Source organism: Aedes albopictus, chromosome 2, assembly GCF_035046485.1.
Source record: "Aedes albopictus strain Foshan chromosome 2, AalbF5, whole genome shotgun sequence".
NCBI classification, from domain to species: domain Eukaryota; kingdom Metazoa; phylum Arthropoda; class Insecta; order Diptera; family Culicidae; genus Aedes; species Aedes albopictus.
Window position 1 is genome coordinate 352,366,278 of NC_085137.1, and position 22,867 is coordinate 352,389,144.

General features: G+C 37.5%; 1 protein-coding gene across 19 annotated transcripts in view; it reads left to right on the forward strand.

Moving 5' to 3' along the window:
* The window catches only part of LOC109419413 (poly(rC)-binding protein 3), an 885,090-nt gene that overhangs the window by 798,478 nt on the left and 63,745 nt on the right, over positions 1-22,867 (forward strand). For 12 of the 19 annotated variants that reach the window (XM_062852706.1, XM_029866280.2, XM_062852707.1 and 9 more), the window contains 3 exons: positions 11,816-11,909; positions 12,864-12,896; positions 20,499-20,778. In XM_062852706.1, coding sequence (XP_062708690.1) covers positions 11,816-11,909; positions 12,864-12,896; positions 20,499-20,778 — 407 coding nt within the window. Of the gene's footprint in view, positions 1-11,815; positions 11,910-12,863; positions 12,897-20,468; positions 20,779-22,867 lie in introns of all 19 variants that reach the window. The other 7 variants (XM_029866281.2, XM_029866292.2, XM_029866293.2 and 4 more) reach the window with 2 other exon arrangements.

Consider the following 22,867-nt stretch of genomic DNA (forward strand, 5'->3'; position numbering starts at 1 on the left):
TTCATGGGTACATCCCTGAAAAGATGTTTAAAGGATTTCTGAAATTTCCGAAGGAACACCTGAATGAATTTTTGAAGAGAAACTGAGAGGAATATCTGAAGAAATCACTTGAGGAATTCCCAGAGCGATCCCTGGATGATTTCCTGGGTAAATCCCAGAAGAAAAACCTGAATGAATCCCTGGTGCCTGGAGGAAGCCGTGTAAAATCCCTGGAGGAATTCCCGTCGAAATTCCCGGAGGAATCCCTGGAAGACTTTTTGAAAGTTTACCTGGAGGAAATCTTGTATAAATTCTGGGAGGAATACCTAGAGAAATTTCTGAAGAGATTTCATGAGAAAATCTTAGAAGAAATCCTAGATAAATTTCTGAAGAATTCCTTGAAGGAATTCTTATAGAAATCCCTGATGGAATTTCCTGTAGGAATCCCCGGAGCAATTCCTGGGGAAATCTCTAGCGGGAATCCTAGAGAAATGTCTGCAGAAACTTCTGAACAAATTCCGGGCGTAATTCCTGGAGGAATTCTAGTATAAGACCCAGCCGGAATTCGTGGAGAAATTTCTTGGGATGAATTCTTGGAGCAATTCCTGGAAGAATTTTTATAGGTATTCCTATGGGAATCATTTGATGAATCTCTAAAGCAATTCTTGAAAAAATTACTGGATGAATTTCTAGAGGAATCTCCAGAGAATCTGGGATATTTCTATTTCTATAATTTTTCTATTTCTGAAAAAAAAATCCCATAAGAAATCCTCGAAGCAATTCGTGGGGGAATCCTTGAAGAAATTTGTGGAGAAATCCCAGGTGGAATCTCTAAAGGAATTCCTGGAGGAACACCTGGAGAAATCCCTTTAAACTTCCTAAAGGTATTCCTGGAGAATTTCCTGGAAGAATTTCTGAAGATATTCCTAGAGGATCACCTAGAAGAATCTTTGGAGGAACTTCTGGAGGATTTCCTGGAGAAATCTTCGACGGATTTCCCGGAGAAATCCTTAGGAAAATCCCTGGAGAAATTTCCGGAGGAATCCCTGAAGCTTATCCTGTAGAATTTCAGGAGAAATTCCTGGACCTGGAGGAATCCCTAGAGGAATTGCTGACATCTCCAGGAGCAATTCCTGGAGAAACATTTGAAGGAATTCCTGAAAAAAAAAAATCCTAGGGTAATTCCTGGAGAAGTTTCTGGAGAAATTTCGTGATAAAGTCCTGGAGGAATGCCTGGAGAGGTATTCTTGTGGGAATTGCTGGAGGAATCCGTGCTGGAATTCCTGGTGCAATTTCTAGAGGAATTCTTGAAAGAATTACTGGATGAACTTCTAGAGGAATCTTCAGATGAATTTCCAGAAAAATTCCTGAAGGTATTTACAGGAACTTCTGGAGTATTTCCTGGAGGAATTTTCAAAGAATTTTCTGGAGGAATTCCTGGGAAAATCTCTAAAAACATTCCGTGAAGTTTCTGGAGGAATTCCTGACGATATCCTCGAAGGAATTCCTGAAGGAATCCCTGGGGAATTATTGGAGAAGTTCGTGGAAAAATCCCTGAAGAAGCACCTGGAGGAATTTTAGCGGATCCTTGCAGTAGTTCCTGGAGGAAAATCTGGAAGGCTTCTTGGACGAATTCCTGGTAAAATTCCAGAAGGTATTCCTAGAGAAAATCTTGAAAGAATTTCTGAAAGAATCTCTGAAGTATTTTCTGGAGAAATTCCTGGATGAATTGCTGACAAAATTTATTAGGGAATTCCTTGTTTAATTCTTGGAGAAATGTCTGCATGAATTTCTGGAGGAATCCCAGAAAGAATTCCAGAAGCAACCAAATGAACCCTGAAGCAATTCTTGGGGGAATATCTGGTGGAATTCCTGGAGGAATCGCTGAAAAAAATCCTAGAGAAATCTCTGCAAGAATCCAAGGAGGAATCCCTGGAAAGATGCCTTGAAAATTTCTTGGAAGAATGCCTGAAGAATTCCTAAAGGAATTCCTGGAGTATTCCCTGAAGCAAGGATCGGTATATTCGCCTCACACCATTCATATTCACTCCTCTTTGCTGAAGCGCATCGAGGCAGCAAACGGATCGTCGTGATCAAACACGCAACCCCATCACCAGTGGGAAGCAATGAGCCAGCTGCTTGACATGAATATTCGTTGCCATTCGTCGCAGTTTGGATCGCAAGCGAATGAATGAATGGCAAATGGTGAAGAATGCTGGTGAGCGATCGAAGCGGCTATTATCATAAGTAGAAGGGAATTTCTGCATGTAATGCATACATTTATTCTTGTTGAAATGCTAGATTAGCAAAGAAAATAATTCGAAAACATCAAAAAATCGTATGCACAATGTCAATCGCATCACTCACGAATCGCATTCGCTTGCGATGCGAATGTGGACGAATGAGTAATTTCCAAGTGAGGCTTCCCACCGTTCGCCGGAGTTTGCTGTCATCGCTGACAAGCATACACACGAACTAAAGCGACAACCGTTCGCTGCTGACTGTCTTCGAATGTGGAAGAAGATAAAAAGGGGAAATCAGGAACCCTGCCCTGAAGTAATTCCTGGAGAAATCTTTAGAAGGATTCCTGTACGAGTCTCTGGAAAAAATCCTTGGAGAAATCTCTCACAGAATTCCTCGATAAATTTCTGTAGGAATTCCTGGTGAAATTCTTGGAACAATCCCAAAAACAATTACTGGAGGAATTCATGAAGGAATGCATTGAGGAAATCCTAGATGATTTCTTGGAGGAATGGAGGAAAATTGTAGGAATTCTTGGAGGGTATCCTAGAGGAATGCCTGTAGGAATTCCTGAAACAATCTCCAGAGGAACTCCTGGAGAAATCTCTAAAGGAGTTACTGGCGGAGTTTCTGGAATTTCTCTTTCAGAGATATCCCTGCAGGAATTCCCAGAGGAATCCCTGGAAAAATCCTTACAGAAATTCCTGAAAAAAAATCGTGGATAAATCTCTTAAGGAATTCGTAGAGTTATACCAGGAATAATTCCTGAAGAAATCGCAGATGGAATTTTTTGAGAAATTCTGGAGGAATTCTTAGAAGAGTTCCTGAAGAAACTTCAGAAGGAACCGCGGAAGCAATTTCAAGAGGAATTCCTAAGGGAATCCCTAAACAGTTACTGGAGGAATCCTTATAATAATACAAGGAGGAATTTTTGAAGAAATCCTAAGAAGAGTTCTTGGGAGAATCTTTGGAGAAATTTTTAAAATAAGTTGTTCCAGAAAGAATCACAGAAGCATATCTCTAGAGACATATGTGACGGAATCCCTGGATGATTTTTAGGGGCAGCAATTCCCAGAGGTATCCCTGGAATAATTCCTGGAAGAATCCCTTGAGAAATTGCTGGAGGAATCCCAGTAAATTCCTGAAGAAATTGCAAATGGAATCCTTAGTGAAATCTTGAAGGAATTCTGAGAAGAGGTCGTGGAGGAACACCTTGAGGAATCCCTGTAGCAGTTCCTTAAGGAATCCCTGCAGGAGTTCCTGAATTCCGGAAGCAGTCCCATTAAAGATTCCTTAGGAACTCCCAGAAAAACTTTCTTAACAAATTCCTAGAAGAATTTCTGTTGGAAAAAAATATGAAGGAATCCATGTCTGCAATATTTTTTGGATGAATCATTGTTTGAATCTTTGGATGGTCTCCCAAAACAATGTTTTATACAATGTTTTAAGGAACTCCTGGATTGTTTTTTTAGCTTATCTCTGGTAAAATTTCCTGTAAGGGTTTCTGGAAGATATTGCTGCTGAAATACTTCGAATTATTCCAGATTAAATTATTGGAGCAATCTCTAGTGGAATTCTTGAATTAGAATCCCTGAAGAAATCTCTGAAAAATTACTTGCAGAAATAGGGAAGTGGAACCATCTCGGCAGGGCTCCTATTTTGGGCACTTTTCCGCTATAACTCATCCAATTTTGATCTAATTGACTCAATTTTTGGAACGCGGTGAGATACGGTGTTGCAATTGACTGTGCTATAGCGAAATGTGCCCAAAATACCGGCCACTGCCCAAGTGGATCGCTACCCTACCTAAAATAATTTCAGTTGACATTCCTTTGGGAATCCCTGCAGAAATTCCTGGAGGAATCCCCGAAAAAAACACTGAATACTCACTGGAGGAACCCCTCCCAGGAGAAATTCCCGGAAGAATGTCTGGTGAATCCCATAGAGAAATTCTTGAAAAATTCTCTGGAGCAATCCATAATGGCATCACCGAAGGAAGCTATGGAAACAAGTCTGGAGGAATTCATCGATGCATTCTTGCAGAAGTATCTGTAAAAATTTCTGAAGGAATCGTGGGACGAATTTTTGAAGCATTTTTTGGGACAAACACTGAAGCAATTACTATCGGAATTCTGTAAGAGGCTCGTGGAAGAATTCACGAAGGAGAAACTCATGGAGAAGTCCCTTGAGGAATTTCTGAAACAATCCCTGGAGAAGTTCTTGAATAAATGCCTAAAGAAATATCCGAAAGTGTCCTTGAAAGAATTCGTAAAGAAATCCCAAGTGTTTTGCTCTTAGCACGACGTTTGTTTGAATTGAATACTTGTGCAATTCGTGTAGCAGTAGCACATAACTGCACTCTATCGCAGCATATGGTTCTACAAAGTCCTTCTTTTCCCTACCGGAACCGGTTCTGGCATATCTGGAAAAAATAGCATGCTGTTTTTGTATTCCATGAATAAACATAACAAAACATAGCCATTCAACCAAGCTTGTTATTTGGTAAAATTCTATAATAAGATTGAAGTAGTTAGTTTGAAGAAATACTTGGCGAAATTTCCTATGGTTCTCGAGTAAATAAGGTTTGATAATTGTGGATAAAAAGCTTAATTTTTTATAAAAGTTTATTTTATGATATATTTTTTTCTGGAATTTTTAATTGTTGATAATCTTTGAGTCGGCTCGGATTAAAAAAAAATCAGGTGGCCAGGGGGGGCACGCCCCACCTCCTGCCCCCCTCTGGCTACGCCCATGGTTCAAACTCCTGGGTTAATCCCCACAAGTATTTTTCGGAGAAATCTGAGACTAAACTCATGTAGAAATTTCTGGAGAAATCGTCAGAAGATCACAAAGATTTTTTGAAAAAAAAATCCTCTAAAGAAATTCTTGGTGAAATCCCCAGAAATAATTTATGAATGAATCCCCAGATTGCATTCCTCGGTGTTCTGATCCAATCTAAATTTTGTCAAAAATTAGGGGTGTATATGGCAGTTCGCCTATTATCATATAAAACATGACATTTTTCAAACTCTGCTCGTGCGGTCTTCAATATGAGACATGGTGGGCATTTTTCCGTGTGTTCAAAAACGATTTTCAAAAAATTTTCATGTTTTTTGGGATTTACAGGATGGCCACCGAACCGGGAAAAACGGGAAAACCGGGAAAAAGACGGGAATTCAGAACGACCGGGATAAAAGCGGGAAAAAAGCCGGGAATTTGAGATGATTACCGGGAAAATTATTGTTGAGAGAAATTTGGTAAGCTTATTTGAATTTTATGCAAATCAACGATAATCTGTATGAGCAAGCTAAATTCAAATATCGATTCAGATCCTGTACAATCTTGCTTTTCAAAATTTTGCTAGTTCATTATCGAAATTGTGAATAAATTTAGAACTTCAGCATCATTTCAAACATAAACAATTTCATAAAGGATTAATTCTTTGATAGTTTCAACATGAAATAATGGATCGTTTTAACCCTTTACTTTCCACGATTTTGAACGACTAGGCTCAGTGTACCAGTTATGGCTATAGTACCTCAAATTCGCCATAGTTGATTTTCAACCTTTAAGGATACAAATCAACGAGAAAAAAATCGTGAAAAACAGATCACGATCACAAAAGATGATTGCAATCATTCAAACTTAACAATTTGCTCAAATTATGGTAGAAACAAATCATTTTCGTAAACTTTTCGGCCTCCTTGCACCCTATTTCGCCATAGTGTACCAGTTATGGCAAATCCCATAAGGAATGCATATAAATAGTGCGAAGTGGAACCCAAATTAACAAATGTATCCATAACTGGTACAGGGTTCCTATCATTGGCACACGCCGTAATAAATACTAAAAGTGGTTTTGGTTCCGTTTTTATATTTTTCCTGTGAAGTATGAAAACTAATCAATCATTTGACTTATTGTTTACATTCGTCGGTCTTCTTCTTATTTTTGTGGAAATAGTTTTTCTTAGGTAGTGCGATAACTGGTACAGGCACCCTATTTATATGTCAAGAAAGCGTTTTCGAAAAAAAAGTGCTCGAACAAAATATATTCTAAATTGGCCAAAGTTTTCGAAATCAACGAAAAAGTTTTACAGTTGTAAATCATTATATGTTTGATTGTTTATCAATAGTTCTACTATTGAAACGTGTGTTGGTAGTTGGGTTATCTAATGAGATTACAATTGTATTGTAAAAACTAATGAATCATATTTGTTTATTTCCGTTTGTTTCGAGTTCGTCAAACATCGATGATGCTCTAGAGCAACCATGGGCAGTAAAGGATTAAATATTGAAAGTGAATTCAAAGAGGAAGAATTGTGTCTTTCGATCAGAATATTTAACATTTCCGACGAACTCAAGACAAACGGAATTAGATATAATAGTTTTCAGAATATTATTGTAACCCCATTAGTTTTGGGTTAATTACTAACTACTTGTGTAAATAATGGAGCCCTTATCAAAAAATACAAAATCACTATTAATTTACAACTATTTCAAAGTAAGGTAATTTGCAAAAAAATGGAAATGTTCATAAACGTTCAAATTGTCATTTGTGGTGATATCTAGGGCGATCATAGTAGGTCTCGTGGAGACACTTCACTTGGAAGACAAGAGTTGTCATCGGAAGAAGCACTCATCGATCGGAGCTGAAGTTTTATCGGAAATCTGAGTATAGAAGTTTACCATAATATCCTAGTTATTGCTATTTAATTATTCACGAACCCGAATACACCAAAACCCCACATCATTCAATTCGGTTTACTGGTTTCCGAGATATGACAGTTCAAAAATTAGTTTTCAAAAAAAATAGGTTTATGCCAGAACGGTTCTAACTTCGTGAAAGATTAATCAATCGAGCCCAAATTTGTACCAATGATGCATATGTAATAAGTTGACAAACAGTCAGAATTTGAGATTTTTTGGTGCATTCTATGAAAAGTTACAGCATGTTGAACTTTTTTGTGAGAGAAAAAAAAGTTGCCTCTCCCAAACATTTTGGCCACCCCCTGTAGAACTTCTTAAGTAATTCAGAAGCAGCGTAAGTACCAGCCAGGTTTTTCTGTTCAACGTTCACTTCACGATGCCACGAAAATATTCACCTAATCTTCAACAGGACCGTATTCCCAAAAACCTTTCTTTGACACACTTCCAACAGAAAACTAATATGTATTAGTATTAGGAGCTACAGTTTGTACGTGGACAGTACTTTACTCACACTGTCACAGTGTAAGATCCTAAAATCGAATCGTTTGATTGCATATTACTCAAATTACTCCACATCTGATGTAATTGATTGATGTAAAATTTGTTGTAAGAATAAATTTCTGCAATTTAGTAAAACATATTTGTTCAGAATTATAATTGGTTTCAACTAAACTTTCGAGGATAAAGCATTAGGGAGAAATTAGAGAAAATTGAGCTGCGTCCAAATACACTGAGCTTTTGTGGCGTGACCGATCATTGACTGAAAATATTTTTAATCATTGGTTGGTGATCATTAAAAAAAACCGAGAGGGTAGAGTACTTCTTCATTGCTGTGTGAAAAACAAGCTTAAGTTAGAATTTACGTAGAAGAAAAGAATTAAAAATCTTTATTCTTATCATCATTTAGAACGTTGTTGCAAGACAGTGCTAAAACAGTTTGATTATTTTAAACTATAATCGTTCACAAATATGGTTTATTGAGGAAAAGTATTAGTATTTACTAGTTAAATGCATAATTTTGAGTGATTTTTTTTACATTATTCCATTTTTTACGTAAAACGAGAGTTGAGTGTTACATACTCCAAAAATGTCCATTTTGAGAAACCGGGAAAAGTTGAAAAATTGTACCGGGAAAACTGGGAAAAGACGGGAATTCCAAAACTAAAATTGAGTGGCCACCCTGGATTTATACATTCAAGATTATTTCCAAAATATACCTAGTTACGCCCCAGAAACCGGATCGAATTCAGCCTTATTTTTCAATTCTTGTTCATGTGTGGAAAAGACCATCGGAAATTTTCCTGTCTTGTGTTATAACTGCAAGCCTCGAAAACTACAAAATTTACTCTCGTCCAGTCAAATTTGTGCCTTACTTTCTTTAAAGGTACAAGTTCTTAAGGCACATTGGGCAATATACGTTCCAGTGCAGTGATGTTCAATCTCAAGATCAGTGAATCAAAATTCAACCATCGCGCAACAATAACGACAATGTAGCAACCTGAATTTGTTGCGACATTCTACCCAATGCGACATACGTTTGTTTCAACTTGAACAGAATAGGACAAAGATCGTGCACCACGAGTTTAGAGATTATTAAGCCTTGCATTGTGATTTTCGAGCGGTAACTTAGAGTCGGTAAACACTGCAACGCTGCTGAAGATGTATCATCAAAAAGTTTCGATTTTGGGTTAGTAATAATTGACTATTCACGAGTTGAAAAGTACGCAACAAATTCAGCTTCCGTTTTGTCTGTGACAAGAAAATTCGAGATCATGTCATTATCTGTTACCAGTTGGGATAAAGATTAATCGCCGCGTCTTCTTTGTTGCTTGTTTTGTGCCTCTTTTGTCTGACAATTCTCTTCACTGCTCAAGATGATTAAGTAGACAGTACCCAAGCAGGAGAAAATTGCTGAAGAATAATTAACTCAGGTATGGAAAACCGAATACCTACAACCTCGATGAAGTATTAAGTAGCCCTGCATAGGAGGTAAAATACCTAAAATAATAACTGATGTGTATTCTGTGCATAACGCGCGAATAATGACATCAGGTATGGCAGTACCTAAATATTGCATCTTGATTTGCTTTATAGATTACCGTGCAAATACTCAATCGTCTAAAATATTTGTTCACACGTCAAACACCAAAGGAAGTAGCAGGTAAACAAACCGATTATCCCATGCACCACCCCGATGCTTAAAATTTCTAGCAGCGAAACGAACCAATGTATGCTGAAAATGGTGGGAACATATTGTGGTGTGTCAAAAAATTTCTGCAGGGGGTCGAATACGGTGCAGTAAAAGCAATAATAATCGACGGTTTTTCCATACAAATAGTGATTTTTCTATAATTGAATAATACCTCAAGCAGTCCTCCACACCAAACCAATGACTCGTTGAGGTATTGCATTGATACCTACAAAATACCAAAATAAGTTATTTTCAATACCTGGATAAGCGACCAATACCTAGTCTCAGTGTTGGTAAAATCACACTCAGAGCACACTCATGAGCCGCTCCTACGTGAGCAAACTCGCGCGCGATTCTGAATTATTTTCTCACGCGCGAGATTTTCATGCAAAATCTCGCTCTCACGAGTCAAGCGCCGAAATCTCGTTCGCTTGTAAAACGAATCCAAATCAATTTGAACGACATCCAATATTGTTGTACGATAGGTTTGCTTTAGTTCTATCATATAATCCTAAAAACTTCGATGTAAATAAAAAGAACACCAAGAAATAACGCAATGAGTGAAATCGCGAGTCAAATCACGCATGATTTTTTTCGGCGGTGAGTTTGGCGAGTCAAGAATCGCGCGTGAAACAACTCAAGCATGAGATTTGAGAATTTGAGTTTTTACCAACACTGCCTAGTCTTGGTATGATACCTGACTTTGGTATGCTCCAGATATGTGGCAGTTATTCATTCCTGCTCGGGTATCTATGACATCCAACATCAGCTGTGGCCTCTTTTTGAAAAATACGATAAACTACAAAGCTCTGACTGCATGATTTTTTGCGCTATGCTTTAGATTCATATTCACATGGCGTGCTACTTGATGACATTCGTTCACAGGCGAGTGTCATAATTGCAGACGCTGAGCTGCTGTGGAGATTTGCAAAGTATGAGCGTGGTGGGAGATCCAATCGCATCAATGTGTTCGTCGCTAATAACATTTAGACCGTCGGCTATGACATTGATGAAGGAAAAATGCGCGGATGATGCATAAGAATGCCTGTTACCCCTGGAGCCCCCTCTAGCTGTTTCAATGATCCAGCCACTAAACATGATTTGGTGACTGTTGCAACATGAAATGCGAAGCATGTTCTCTGACTGTCACCTTCCACTTACCGAGGACCTATTGACAGCAAATTTACCCTAATTTTAAACATTTTGCGACATGTTTGTGCATGTGCATTCGTTCAACTGGGCAGCTCATCGAAAGCTCGACACTGTTCAAACAAATCCTCGTTGAAAGTAAATAGTTTCATCCTCCGATCCCATCGCCATCACTCCGTAGTACCCCATTAGATTGCCTCATTTTGCCGAAGGCCGCCCTACCCTCCAACCAAATTGCTGGAGTGTTGGAGCTGGACCCCTTCCGTGGAAAATGTGCGTTGTGTTGTTGTTCATTTTTGGTGCTGCCTCGTTCGATGCTCGGTGGGGCGTTTATGTTTGCTGTCAATTTGCCCATTGACTGTGTGGCCGAGCAAACAAGTGATTGCTCTCAATCGCTTGTGCGCGTTCATCGTTTCCCATCATCATCGTCATCAAGCATGATGGTGCTCATCGTCGCAACGGTGTGCTGTGTCATTTGTTTGCTTTTTTCGGTGGAAAATGATTGATGAGCTCAATATTCTCCATCGAGCGGATAAATGGACCAGATTAAATAAATTACTTTCAGATTAGCATCCTTTTGATCTGATCGTAATAATCAGGTGCCCACGCACTCGGGTGGTATTACCCGCCGTAGGGGGCGTAGGGATCGAGTTGGAGCCTTGATTGGGTAAGAGTAATAAACAATTATTAATTCATGACGATGGTCGGTTATGCGTTCGTTGTTCCACAGTGCAAACTTTCCCTATGAATTAATTAACGTAAAGGTTTAGAGTGCCATCGGGGATTCGTGTATTTTAACGATTTATGGATTTTCTTTGGCTAGTCGAAAAGCTTTCCTTGGTATTTCTTGAAGTGGGACATGTATGATTGCAATATTGCAAACAGTAAAAATCCGATGGGTATACGGATGGACATTTATTGGTGAGTTCGTTTCATATGTTTGATATTGATAAAGCCACGTGTCCATACTCATGTGCTCAAGTTTTGAAGTTTGAGATCCAGGTGACATTGTTCATTCTGTGGAAGTTCGTGACATATTATCACCATTTATGGAGCGACACTGTTGCTGCCTGCTTACGATCATCTGATAAAAATTAATATAATCTAGAATAGATATTTTATTCTTAATCATACAAGTCGTGATGAACGTTACGATTTTCAATTATTGTTTTCTGAATTCTAGCGTATTGCATCTCATAGTAGCTTCCATCTTAACTTCCCCTTTCCTCGCCAGGTACTAACCTGAATTTATCGACTAATGGCTAATTACATTGTCTTCCTCCGCTCCCCATGCTCATCAAAGTGTTGTGCAAGTATTAACTCCCCTCTGGAATGCTGTTTCCCCCCGTTCCCACGAAATGGTGGTGTTTGATCTTTTTCTGTTTCCATGCGCCAAATTGTAGCAACCAACCAACCCCTCTAGAGACGCCTAGATAAATAGACTGTTGGAATAATTAATTAAATGTTTCCCCCTCTGTCTCTCTCTATCTCGTTTCTGTTTCTGTATGGTTTCTTTTTGCTTGTTTTTTTTTATCTTTCCCGGCATAGGTTGGTGGACTCGCCAAGAACCCACTTGCAGGACTGGCTGCCCTCGGACTTGCCGGTGCCATTCCGACCAATACCGGTGGACTGAACCCAACAGGTAAGTGCGTTGGCGAGATGACTTCTAATAACTTTGTACTTTAGGTGGATTGGTGATGTTTGATGGAAATGTTTTATTTCATTACGAAATGAAGAGACTTGCTTTTATTGAGGGCATCATTATATTATGATGATTAATTTGGTTGTACAAAATTGGGATGTGCTATTTCACTAACTTATTTTTTAAACTAAACTGACTAATAAACATTTTATGTTGCTTTTATCAAATGTACATTTACTGTTTCGTTTACTTAGGGCAACTTTTCAAAACATCTTTAAATGAATTTAGCGTGGAAAACGACGTATTTTAATACTTCGTATTTTCAAAGTTAAAAAATATAAATGGTTTCTAAGTTAATGCCAGAATAATGTGGCCCTTCTGATAAACTAACAAAAAAAAATTGTTTCGTTCCACACTTACTTTGTAAATAAATAGTTGTCATGCTCTTTTCCAAATATAGAACATATCGTTTGATATGTGAATAATGTCAACGCATAGGTTTTAAACGAATTTGAACGTGATGGTTTAGATTTCTAGTCAAAATCAAATGAACTAAAGGTCGACAGTTTACTGAGTTTAAGTTTGCTATTTTGTTACAACAATTTTGATTATTGTTTTTTTATTGCATCTGTTGGTTTGTAATGACACACCATTTTTCTTTCTTTCGCATTTATTTTTTCAATATTTTACCGAATATAGTCTTCCTTCTGCATTTTTTTCCACCATTTTACCGAACATAGTTTGATTCAGTTCCGCAATTTAAACCCATCACTGTTATCGCCGTAGCATTCCCTCGAAATTGCACCACCACTACCCCAAACTTCTTGCCAAATCACTGTCCATGTTTACATCATCAATAGCTTAGAGGATTCTCTGTGAATGCAAAGTAGCTGAGATGCAAATAATCCAGATCGTAGTCAAAAATCAAATTCCCATTTTCATTTCTAATTCTAGCTGCTGTTGATGTTAAGTCTCCGACCTGTACCGGTATGTTCCTTTCGTGTTATCCCAGCGGTCGACACGCTGTTCATGTTTTCTTTCCTCTTTTTTTGTTGAGAGTGTTGTGTGATGGATTGTTTTGCTCTTTTGGTTTCGAGAAGGACACGGATGTAAGCCGGTCTTCGTGTATTTTTGTAGTTTAGCCTCCATTTCTTTGAGTAAACAATTTTGGTTTGTTTGTCGTTTGTAAAAATTTTCCAAACAGAAGATTTATGTCTTCCATATAGAAATATTGTTAAATAGGGTATCGCGCTACTTGGGCGGTGGCTTCTATATTCGTCTGTTTCCCACTATAACTCAGTCAATTTTGAACCAATTGACTTGAAATGTTGTACACGAGTAAATACTATACCTATCTCACCACATTCCAAAAGTTGTGTCAATTGGTTCAAATTTGACTGAGTTATAGTGGAAAACAGGCGAATATAGAAGCCACCGCCCAAGTGGCGCGATTCCCTATCGAAAAAGACTTGCTTTGCTACCTTTGTCTAAAGCTTGATGAGATAAATATATTTTTTATAATTTATACTTTCGATATTCAATGTATTTTACCTTTTTTTCTACGATGCCTCAAATGTATTTTTGCATATTTGTTCAATGATTTAATTCAAATTTCTGCCGTGATTTTCTTCTGAAAAAAGATCAAGTATAGTAAAGTTGCCTTGTTATTTGAGAAACGACGAACTTACTGGGCACGAACCCCTTAACAGGTCGGACTCGATTATCCAGAATCGTCTTCTAAAGCTTCACAAACAAATAACTAGCGATTGAATTGCTGTATAAAGCTGAATTTTTGACTTCTTTGTAATCAAAATTGGTTTGACAAAACGACAAAATTTCACGACTCTGGATAACCTGTAGTTTATATGAGCGCTATGGACAGCCTGGTTCTCGTCTGTTTACAGCAACCTCGGATACGAGCTTTTCAGGGTTTCTACTACCTGGTAGAACCTAGAAACCCGGGAATCCTCAAGGAATTATATTTAACAGAGAGAAACATGGAATACTCAGGGAATATCTTGAATACTCAAGGAAAGTGTGCATCGATAAAAAATAGAATATTGGGTCGTATGAATAAAAAGTGGTGAACTTTACTACTTGTTTTTCAGCTCAGAAGTAGAGTCAACACAGTTGGTATGGTTAAAAAAGTTTTGGAAATATAGTATTAGTAAGTCTATTAAAAAGTTTTATCAGCATGATTTTTCCAGAAAATCCGTCGGGTTTGTTCTGAATTTTTTTTTTTTTGGAAATATCTCTTCGAATACCTCCCAGAATGTCTTACACGCAGAAAAATAACACATATTAGAATCAAATTCAAAGAGACTTCATTTCTAAGTCGCGGGGTTTATTGAATCAAAAAAATATTTTCTTTGATTTCAATATCGGAGAATGCACATAGCCAATAATGAACAAGATGATTCAGTTTTACCCTCAGATTTTCAACAGCAGATCTGGCCGCGAACGATAGCTTGCTATCAGTGATGCATATTATAACAGTACCCGTGTTCGATTCTCGCATGCTTTTTTTCATTTCGTTATCACTTTTAAACAAAAATATTTTGTTTTCGAATCTAAGTCGATGGATACTTGTTTCTAAAAATATATAGACTTTGAAATCACAAAATTGCTTAGTTTCAAAGCAATAATGTTATAGATTCAAAGTGAAGAAGTATTTGAAACTAAAATCAAGGCCGCGAGGCTTGATTTTAGAAACAATGAAATGAATGCTTTGAAACTAATGCCAAATATTTTAGATTCAAAGCAAAAAAGGTATTAGGCCGTGGTTCAATGATTTATTTTCTTTGATTCAAAGCACTTTATTTTTGAGTTCAATATATTTTTTTCTGCGTGTACAAGACTCCTTCCGATTGTTTTCATGCCGTTTTTCTTCCCGAACTCTTCATTGAGATTCTTCCGGATTCCTACCAGCATCTTACTAAGAAGTCTTACCGGGACTCTACCTTGAGAATCTTCATGGTTTTTTGAAATCAAACTGATTTCTCCTGCTGATTTTTTCATGGGGATCCTACAGAATTTCTTTCCAAAACTGTTTCCAGAGAGTTTCCTATTGCTGCTCCCATACTGCTGTGTGCAACAGTTGTCCCATAGTTATTCTGTAGGCCCCTCATTCTCAGACCCACTCCCTCCCCCCTTATAGACTTTTACCCATACAAAATTCACGAAACTTGTATGGACCGTAGGCTCTGGCTAGATCCACCTTCTTATGATCAGAATCGATTATTGTTCTATTTTCGAAAGAGATTTGCAACAAAAGAGTTCTTGGAAGATTCAGCGATTTGGTAGAATATATTAATTGCTAATTTTCTTTCCAGGATGTCCTTAAGAAATTACTCCTGGGATTCTTCTTTAAGAATTTTTCTGGCATTTGTTCGGATATTCCTTACACAGCAAACAATATGAGAATAAAACAGAACGTAAATTAAAGATCGACTGGGATTTATAACAGAAATTCTGTAAACCACGTGCGTTTGGTATCAGCCAAGCAGCCCGCTCAGATATTAACCAACTAGGGCGTTTGTTTACAGATTTTAAGGCATATTCGCTTGAAATGTACATGCATCTCCTATGAATCAGTCCAGTAACTCTGTGCGGTCGCTCTGTTTGCTCGCAGCTGTAACGGTTTTCTCTATTAGTACTCGCTACAGCAGCTAACACACTGCCGAAGACGGTCGTTCGTTTATGATAAAAGCTGTTAAACTTTGACTGTCAGAGTTTCAACAAGCTGAAATGGCATTGAGTACTCGGGCGTACTACTCACATCCCAAGGATCTGAGTTCGAATCTCGTTCAAATCCAAAGGTATTTTTTTTCTTTTTTTTAACAATCATCTGCAATGTAATCTTTGGAGAAATACCTACATATTTTTAAAATTCTGTTGCGATTTTATCAGAAATATCATCTGGGATTTCTTTAGAGATCCCTGTCGAAACTGAAATTCTAAGAAATTTTACAAACATACTCAAAAATACTCAAAGAAATCCATGAAGGAATTTCTAAAAAATCTCGGAAGGATTGTCCCAAAAAATCCCTCAAAAACTTCTGAAAACTCCCAGAAGAAGTTTTTGAAAATCTCGGATTTTGACGGCTACGCAGTCTTGTTAAATCAAAACGAGTTGTTATCTAACCCGACGTTTCGACACTTTGGATGGTGTCGGGTTAGATAACAACTCGTTTTGATTTAACAAGACTGCGTAGCCGTCAAAATCCGAGTTGCACAGAATACAGTCGATTCTCCCCCATCTACACTATCATGGTTTTTGATAATATTTTTTTAGGAATTCCTGACCAAAATTTGCTGAAATAATTTCTGAAGTTATATTGTGAGCAATTCCTGGATGAATGCCTAGCAGAATACCTGAAGAGTGCCCCTTTATTCTCGTACACCTTAAGAAAGCCCTTTTATTCTCACAAAAAAAAAAACACGAGTAAGAAGTTATGGAGGAAATCTGCAATTAATTCCGAAGAAAAAAAGGCTTTAGAAACCTTTAGAGGGGCTCGTAGAAAAATCCGTAAAAGAAATTCTGAACAATTTTTTTGAAAAATTTCAACAGAAATCACACACAAAAATACTGGTGTAATTTTTGAACAAATCGCTCAACAAATTACCTGAAATATTATTAATCCTTGGGTATTGCATAACGCTTGCATACAACTATGAAAGAATCCTCAGAAAAAAAGTTTATACAATTTCTGAAGGGGTGTGTACACTAACATCCCCAAATTACTACCTGGAAAAATTTCTGATAGTAACCCAGCAGAACCATACAAAAAGCCTGGAGAAATTCTTTGGAGCACCACTGAAAAAATCAAAAAAATGATTTTTTGAAGGATTCTTTGAAATAATACCTAGAAAAGCATGAGATGAGAACCCTCTGCAGCAACCCTCTGCATTCCTTGAAAAAAGCTAAGGAATTGATTCTGGAGTAATTTTTGCAGGAATTGTTGAAAAGATATTTGGAAAAAAATCTGAAATGTCTGGAGAAATACCTGAAAAACTAGAGAAACCCATGAAGGAACTTCCAGAAAATTTTTTGAGATTTGTCTAAATCCTGAACAAAAGAAAGGAGAAACACCTCTGGAGAAATTCAAGCAATAATTTATGAAAATGTTTCTGAAAAAAATATAAATTTCTAAACCCTACAGAAATTTCGGAAAGAATCTTCGAATCTTTGTGGAAAAATATCTCCTGGAATTGCACATTTCGAAGATACGTTTGGAGCAATTCTTGGATTATTCTCTAGGAAATTTTCTTGAGAAAATTCTAGAAAAAAATTCGGAAAAATTTCAAAGAAAACCTGCTCGAAAAAATTCTGATGCTATTTCCGGAGGAAAAATGTTTGAAAAAATATATGGATGAATACAACCAATACAAACATGAGGTTCTATAGCAATCCTAGAAGGAACTTCCAAGGGAATCTCTTAAGGAATCCCAGGAGTAATTTCGGAAGATTTTTTTTAGGAAAACCTTGTTTTAAGTGGATTTTCTAGAAAATTTCCTTAGAATTTTCTGAATAAGTGTCAATGGAAATTACTGGAGGAACTTCAGAAAGAATCTCTGTGGGAATCCCTGAAAAAGATTTTATAAAAAAAAATATGGACAGGGGTGCATTTTGAAGGGATATTCTTCAGAGGAATTCTTACTTAACCCTAGTGGGATGTTAGGGTCACTGTGACGCAGACAGGGACGTTGAACGTACACTACGCCATCGTGGTGCAAAAATCCTAACATCTTAGGAGGGTTAAATAATTTTGCGAGAATATTGCTTATGTAGATAGTCCAAAATGTTTTCGATAAATCCTCAAAGAAATTTCTTTCCGTGTCACTGAAGTAGTCCTGGAGAGATTTCTAGAAATTTTAAGAAATTCTTGCAAAACTCATCAAATGAATTGCAACACGAGTGTCCCTTCCGCGATGATCACAGAAAAATAGTGCATGGAAGAGTTTTTCCTGTGCTCAATCATTTAGGCGCAGTAGTGAAGTCATTTCCTAGAGGTACGTCCTCTAGGGGTCGCTGAAATTTGGAAACCTTGAGTTTACCATGCCAGCACTGATCTTCGATTTTTTTTTTCTTTATTCATCTAAGCCATTCACTCCCAGAGTAGTGATTGGATTTCCACAATTCTTACACATAATAATCGTGGGTATGTATGAAGGATGTACATATGCCAAATTTGAACTAAATCCATCAATAAACTAAAAAGTTGTCCATACACTTATCCGACACATCTCATATAGAACAAAACTGCATTTAAAATTCCTTTATTTAGGTGAAACTGTCATTTATAATGTGAACGATACAAATATTCGATTGTATATGTTACGTTGATACATCTTGATTAAATTGATCAACCCTCTGCAATTTATGAACTGTATAAACAAAGCTTACAGAGCAAATGTTTGGATTCGTCATAATTTTCTGGTTTATTCGATGGTTTTCTCGCGTCCTCACAAACAATAAAGGGTCTGTTTGAAAAACAATTTCAACCAAATGAAGGGAAAATATTGCTTCATAATACATAGTTTTAAAGGCATAAAACAGATTTGAACCATATTTTGAATTAAAAAAATCCATATTCAAAAGTTTCCAAAGTACCCCCGCATTTCAAAATTAGCCCCGCACGACGGTATGCAAATCTTTCAAAACTATTCCTTAGAAAACCAAACTCCATAAAACTTTGATTGAAAAAGGATGCATCACATTTTAAAGAAAAAGTATTCTGGGAAATGTATTTCGAGGAGATGTCGTAGAACTTCTTTTACCAGCTTATCTTTTAGCATTCTCACATAGTATGGCAGACAAGATGATATGTTATGCCGAGCGAAATTAATAAAGCTTCCGAAATATTTTTTTCAGATTTTTTTTATTATCGTACAAATTGGGCCGAAGGGCGTCAGATTTTCATGAAATTTTTTCCACAGGCAGGACTCATGGATATGTGAATAAAAAAAAATGAAAAAAAGCAGGGTCGCCTATTTTACCGGAAAGCTACTTACTTTGAAAAATCATAACTCAAGCACGAAGCACCGTAGAAACAAGGTTTATTTAGGAAAGTAAAAGCAAATTTTCTCAGGAATCCAAAAAAAATCCACAGTTGAGAAAATTTATAAAGAAATGCCGGAAAAACTATACCAGAACTCATGGAATTTGTTTTTGAGAAGTTGATTTCATAAGCTTGAATTGCTCAAGTTTTTGGAATGTTCTTTTTTTTTCGTTTTCGAGTTATTACCAATTTTGTGAAAAATGTCCAAATGTGCCATATATGCATTTTCTTTGAAAAATTATAATTCAAGGACGAAGCACATTTTTTATGAAAATGAAAGCCAATTTTCTCAGGAATCCAAAAAAAAAAATGAAGTGGAAAATGTTTCTACAAAACTTTCCACCGCTGAGAAAAATATAAAGAAAAGCCAGAAAAGTTTTGCCCGAACTTGCGGAAAATTTTCAAAAAAAATATTTTTGTGAAAGTAATAATTTCATAGGCTTTAATCGCTGAAATTTAAGGAACGCACTTTTTTATTTTTGAGTTATTGCCAATTTGATGAATAATGACCATATAAGCCTATTCATATATTTTTTTGAAAATTTCCGTGAGTTCGGGCATAGTTTTTTCCAGCTTTTCTTTATGATTTTTTTCAACGGTGCAAAATTGTGTGAAAAACTTTTCCCACTTCATATTTTCGATTCATGAGACAATTTGTTCTCATTTTCATAAAAAAAAACTTTGCTTCTACGATGCTTCGTTCTTGAGTTGTTATTTTTGGAAGAAAAGGCTTATATGGTACATTTGGACATTTTTCACAAAATTGGCCATAATTCAAAAACGAAAAAGTGCATTCCAAAAATTTCAGCTATTAAAGCTTATAAAATTACCAGGTCAATTTTTTTTTTTTGAAAATTCTCCACGATTTCGGGCATAGTTTTTCCGGCTTTTCTTTACGAATTTTCTCAACTGTGAAAATTTTGTGGAAACATTTTTCCAGTTCATATTTTTTGGATTTCCGAGAAAGTTTGCTTTTATTTTCTTAAAAAAAACTTTGATTCTACGATGCTTCGTTCTTGAGTTATGATTTTCCAAAGTAAGTAGTATCAGGGGAACACAAAAAAAAATCCACCTGGGTTTTCCGGGAAAATAGGCGGCCATGATTTTTTTCTTCATATATCCATGAACCCTCCTTTTGGAAAAAGTTTCATTTAAATTTGAGACCCTTCGGCCCAAACCCATACGGTAATAAAAAAAAACCAGCAGATAGAACAATACAAAGTAGGAGGAAAGGGACGAGCCAGGGATTGAACCCAGCATCTTCTGCTTATGAATCAGAAGCGGTTGTCACCAGACCACCAAGCTCGACCAAAGAATAACGAAGGAAGGCTTTTCTCTCGGAAAAAGTTTTGTTATTTTTGTTTTACAAGATATACTTTTCTGTTTGCCAAACTTTATCATTTTGCTTTCGTCGAATCATCACCAATCCTACCTCACCAATCAACAAAATTCATCCAAGCTAATAACGAAAAATTACTTCTGCCCACCATTAAAACAGCCTCCCCTCCGTCTTCCGTTTCGCCCGTAGCTCTTGCAGCGCTGGCCGGATCCCAGCTGCGGACCAACAACAACCGCAGCGTAACCACCCAGGTCCAGTCCCAATCCCACGAGATGACAGTGCCAAACGATCTGATCGGGTGCATCATCGGCAAGGGCGGCACCAAGATTGCCGAAATCCGCCAGATCTCCGGTGCCATGATCCGCATTTCGAACTGCGAGGAACGGGACAGCGGTAACACTGACCGAACCATCACCATCACCGGCAATCCCGACTCGGTGGCCCTGGCACAGTATCTGATCAACATGAGGTAAGTGGCTTTTGAATTTACTGTTTTCTTATATTCTGCTCTTGGCTTTTCGTCGGAACTAATCTTGAAGAATGGATCCGAACAATCTATGCACGTATTTATGTGTGTGTTGTGGACTAAGGCGCGTGGGGCCTTGCTCTCGTTCTGGGTATCTGGGATGTCTTCGATTAGATTACGTGTAAATTGCTCGATATACTGGTGTTAGTGTTACTACCATCGTTGCAACTACTTCTCCTATGGTTGGTGTAGATGCTGCGTACAGATATCTCTCGAACATTTTTCGCTGATTGTACATTATTTTTGTTGAAACGATACTCTATTCGGTTTTAGTTGGTAATTCCCGTTCTTGTTTTTTGAGGTTTTCTTCACTAAGCAAACCAATGTTTCTAGTCGGCAAAGTCGAAATTTAGTACGCACTTCGATCATTTGCTCCAATTCTTGTAGATTTTATCTTACTGATTCCAAATTATACCATATAATTCTACAACTCGTTTCGGTTTCCAAATTGAATATGTTTGTCAATAAAGAAGTTCTGATGTCATCAACGTAAAGCATTAGGAAACGAAGCAAAAGGCCGAAGTGCGTGAATCAATGTCGACTTTTATCTATTTTTTTTTTTTATTTTGTGACTTACTCGCGTCAAATTCGAAACAATTGCACTCACACTTCCTGTTGAATTTCCCGATTGCCTTCCGCTAAATTCCGATTCCCAAACTTACCAATCAAATAACCGAACCTTCTTCCCACCTCTTGCGCGTCATTGATCATCGATATATTATCACCATTTACTCTTTCCCTTTGCATATTTCATTGTACCTATTTGCCTTCATGTCTCTCTCTTTCCACCTGTCCACCTTTCATATCACGTCACGTTTACCTGCCTGCTTTGCATCATTGGACTGCAGTGAAAATATGTCAGAAAAACCCGTTCCCCTTTCGTTTCCAGTCATTAAAATCCAACCATACGCTGTCGAAAACACTCGCACCCACCCTCTCGCATCCCACACACAATATACAAACCAACTCTCGCTCATTTTCATGGCATTCATCCCCCGCCCCCATCGTCGAACGAGACCGTTATGAAAATATTTATGAATCCCCGAACCCGGAAAAAATCTCTTCTCCCGGTATTTCATGGTAAATTTATTTTCCGAAGCCTTTCCACCCGAATAAATCCCTCTTCGCTGCTGGGAGGGCTCTTCCCCAGTCTTCCCACACGCGCCCGTGTCGTGTGTTTTTCTCCAGTACCTACTAGGTCGTCGCACATGGCACGCTGCTGTTCGGTGAAGAGCTGACGACGACAACCGTCAGCTCAACGAAACCTTCCAACCGCCCACAATAGTGATATTTGACGACGACGACGACGACGACGATGACGACCGCTAAGACTATACGTAATATGACGCGAATCGCGTGGCTGGGAGCTTTGACAACGGCGAAAACTTACACCACCACCGATTGTGGAGGTTCTCAAAATATGTGTTAGCTTACAACATCTCTCGGAGTCTTCGAAGTGATGCGCCCGCCCTGAAGCATCGAGAAGAAAAACCAAAGAAACGTAATCGCACCACTAGTTTTCGATTCAAGTGTTGGGCTGTTCTGGCGTATTATGTAAAATGCGATCCGGCTTCGACACCGCAGATTTTGTTTGACATGTTGGGCTTGGTTTCCCGAAACCAGGGTTGGTTAAGATTCACGGGTTGTGTTACTGTTCGATGACTTCGATCATTTTTTAACTCTTTATTTTTTTAAATAACTTAATCTCTTTAATTTGAATTTCTATGGATTTCCTCTATATTCTTTTAACGATTGCTTGGTCACTTGTTACTATTTTCTGATTTATTTATTTAACTTCTTGATCATTTTTTGATAGCTTTATTTCAAATGTACTTCTTATCTTCTTCATTCTCTCTTGGTGTTTTTCAATTTCTTGTTGAAGAAAGTTTTTTGAAATGAAACCAATTTTTGCATCGAAAAGTATCTGCTTTCCAGTCGCAGTTATGAAAGAGTAGAGCATTTCTCGATTGTTGATAACAATGCATAATTCTGTCAAACTTTCTTCTCCTTATGCCTGATAATTCTAAGAACG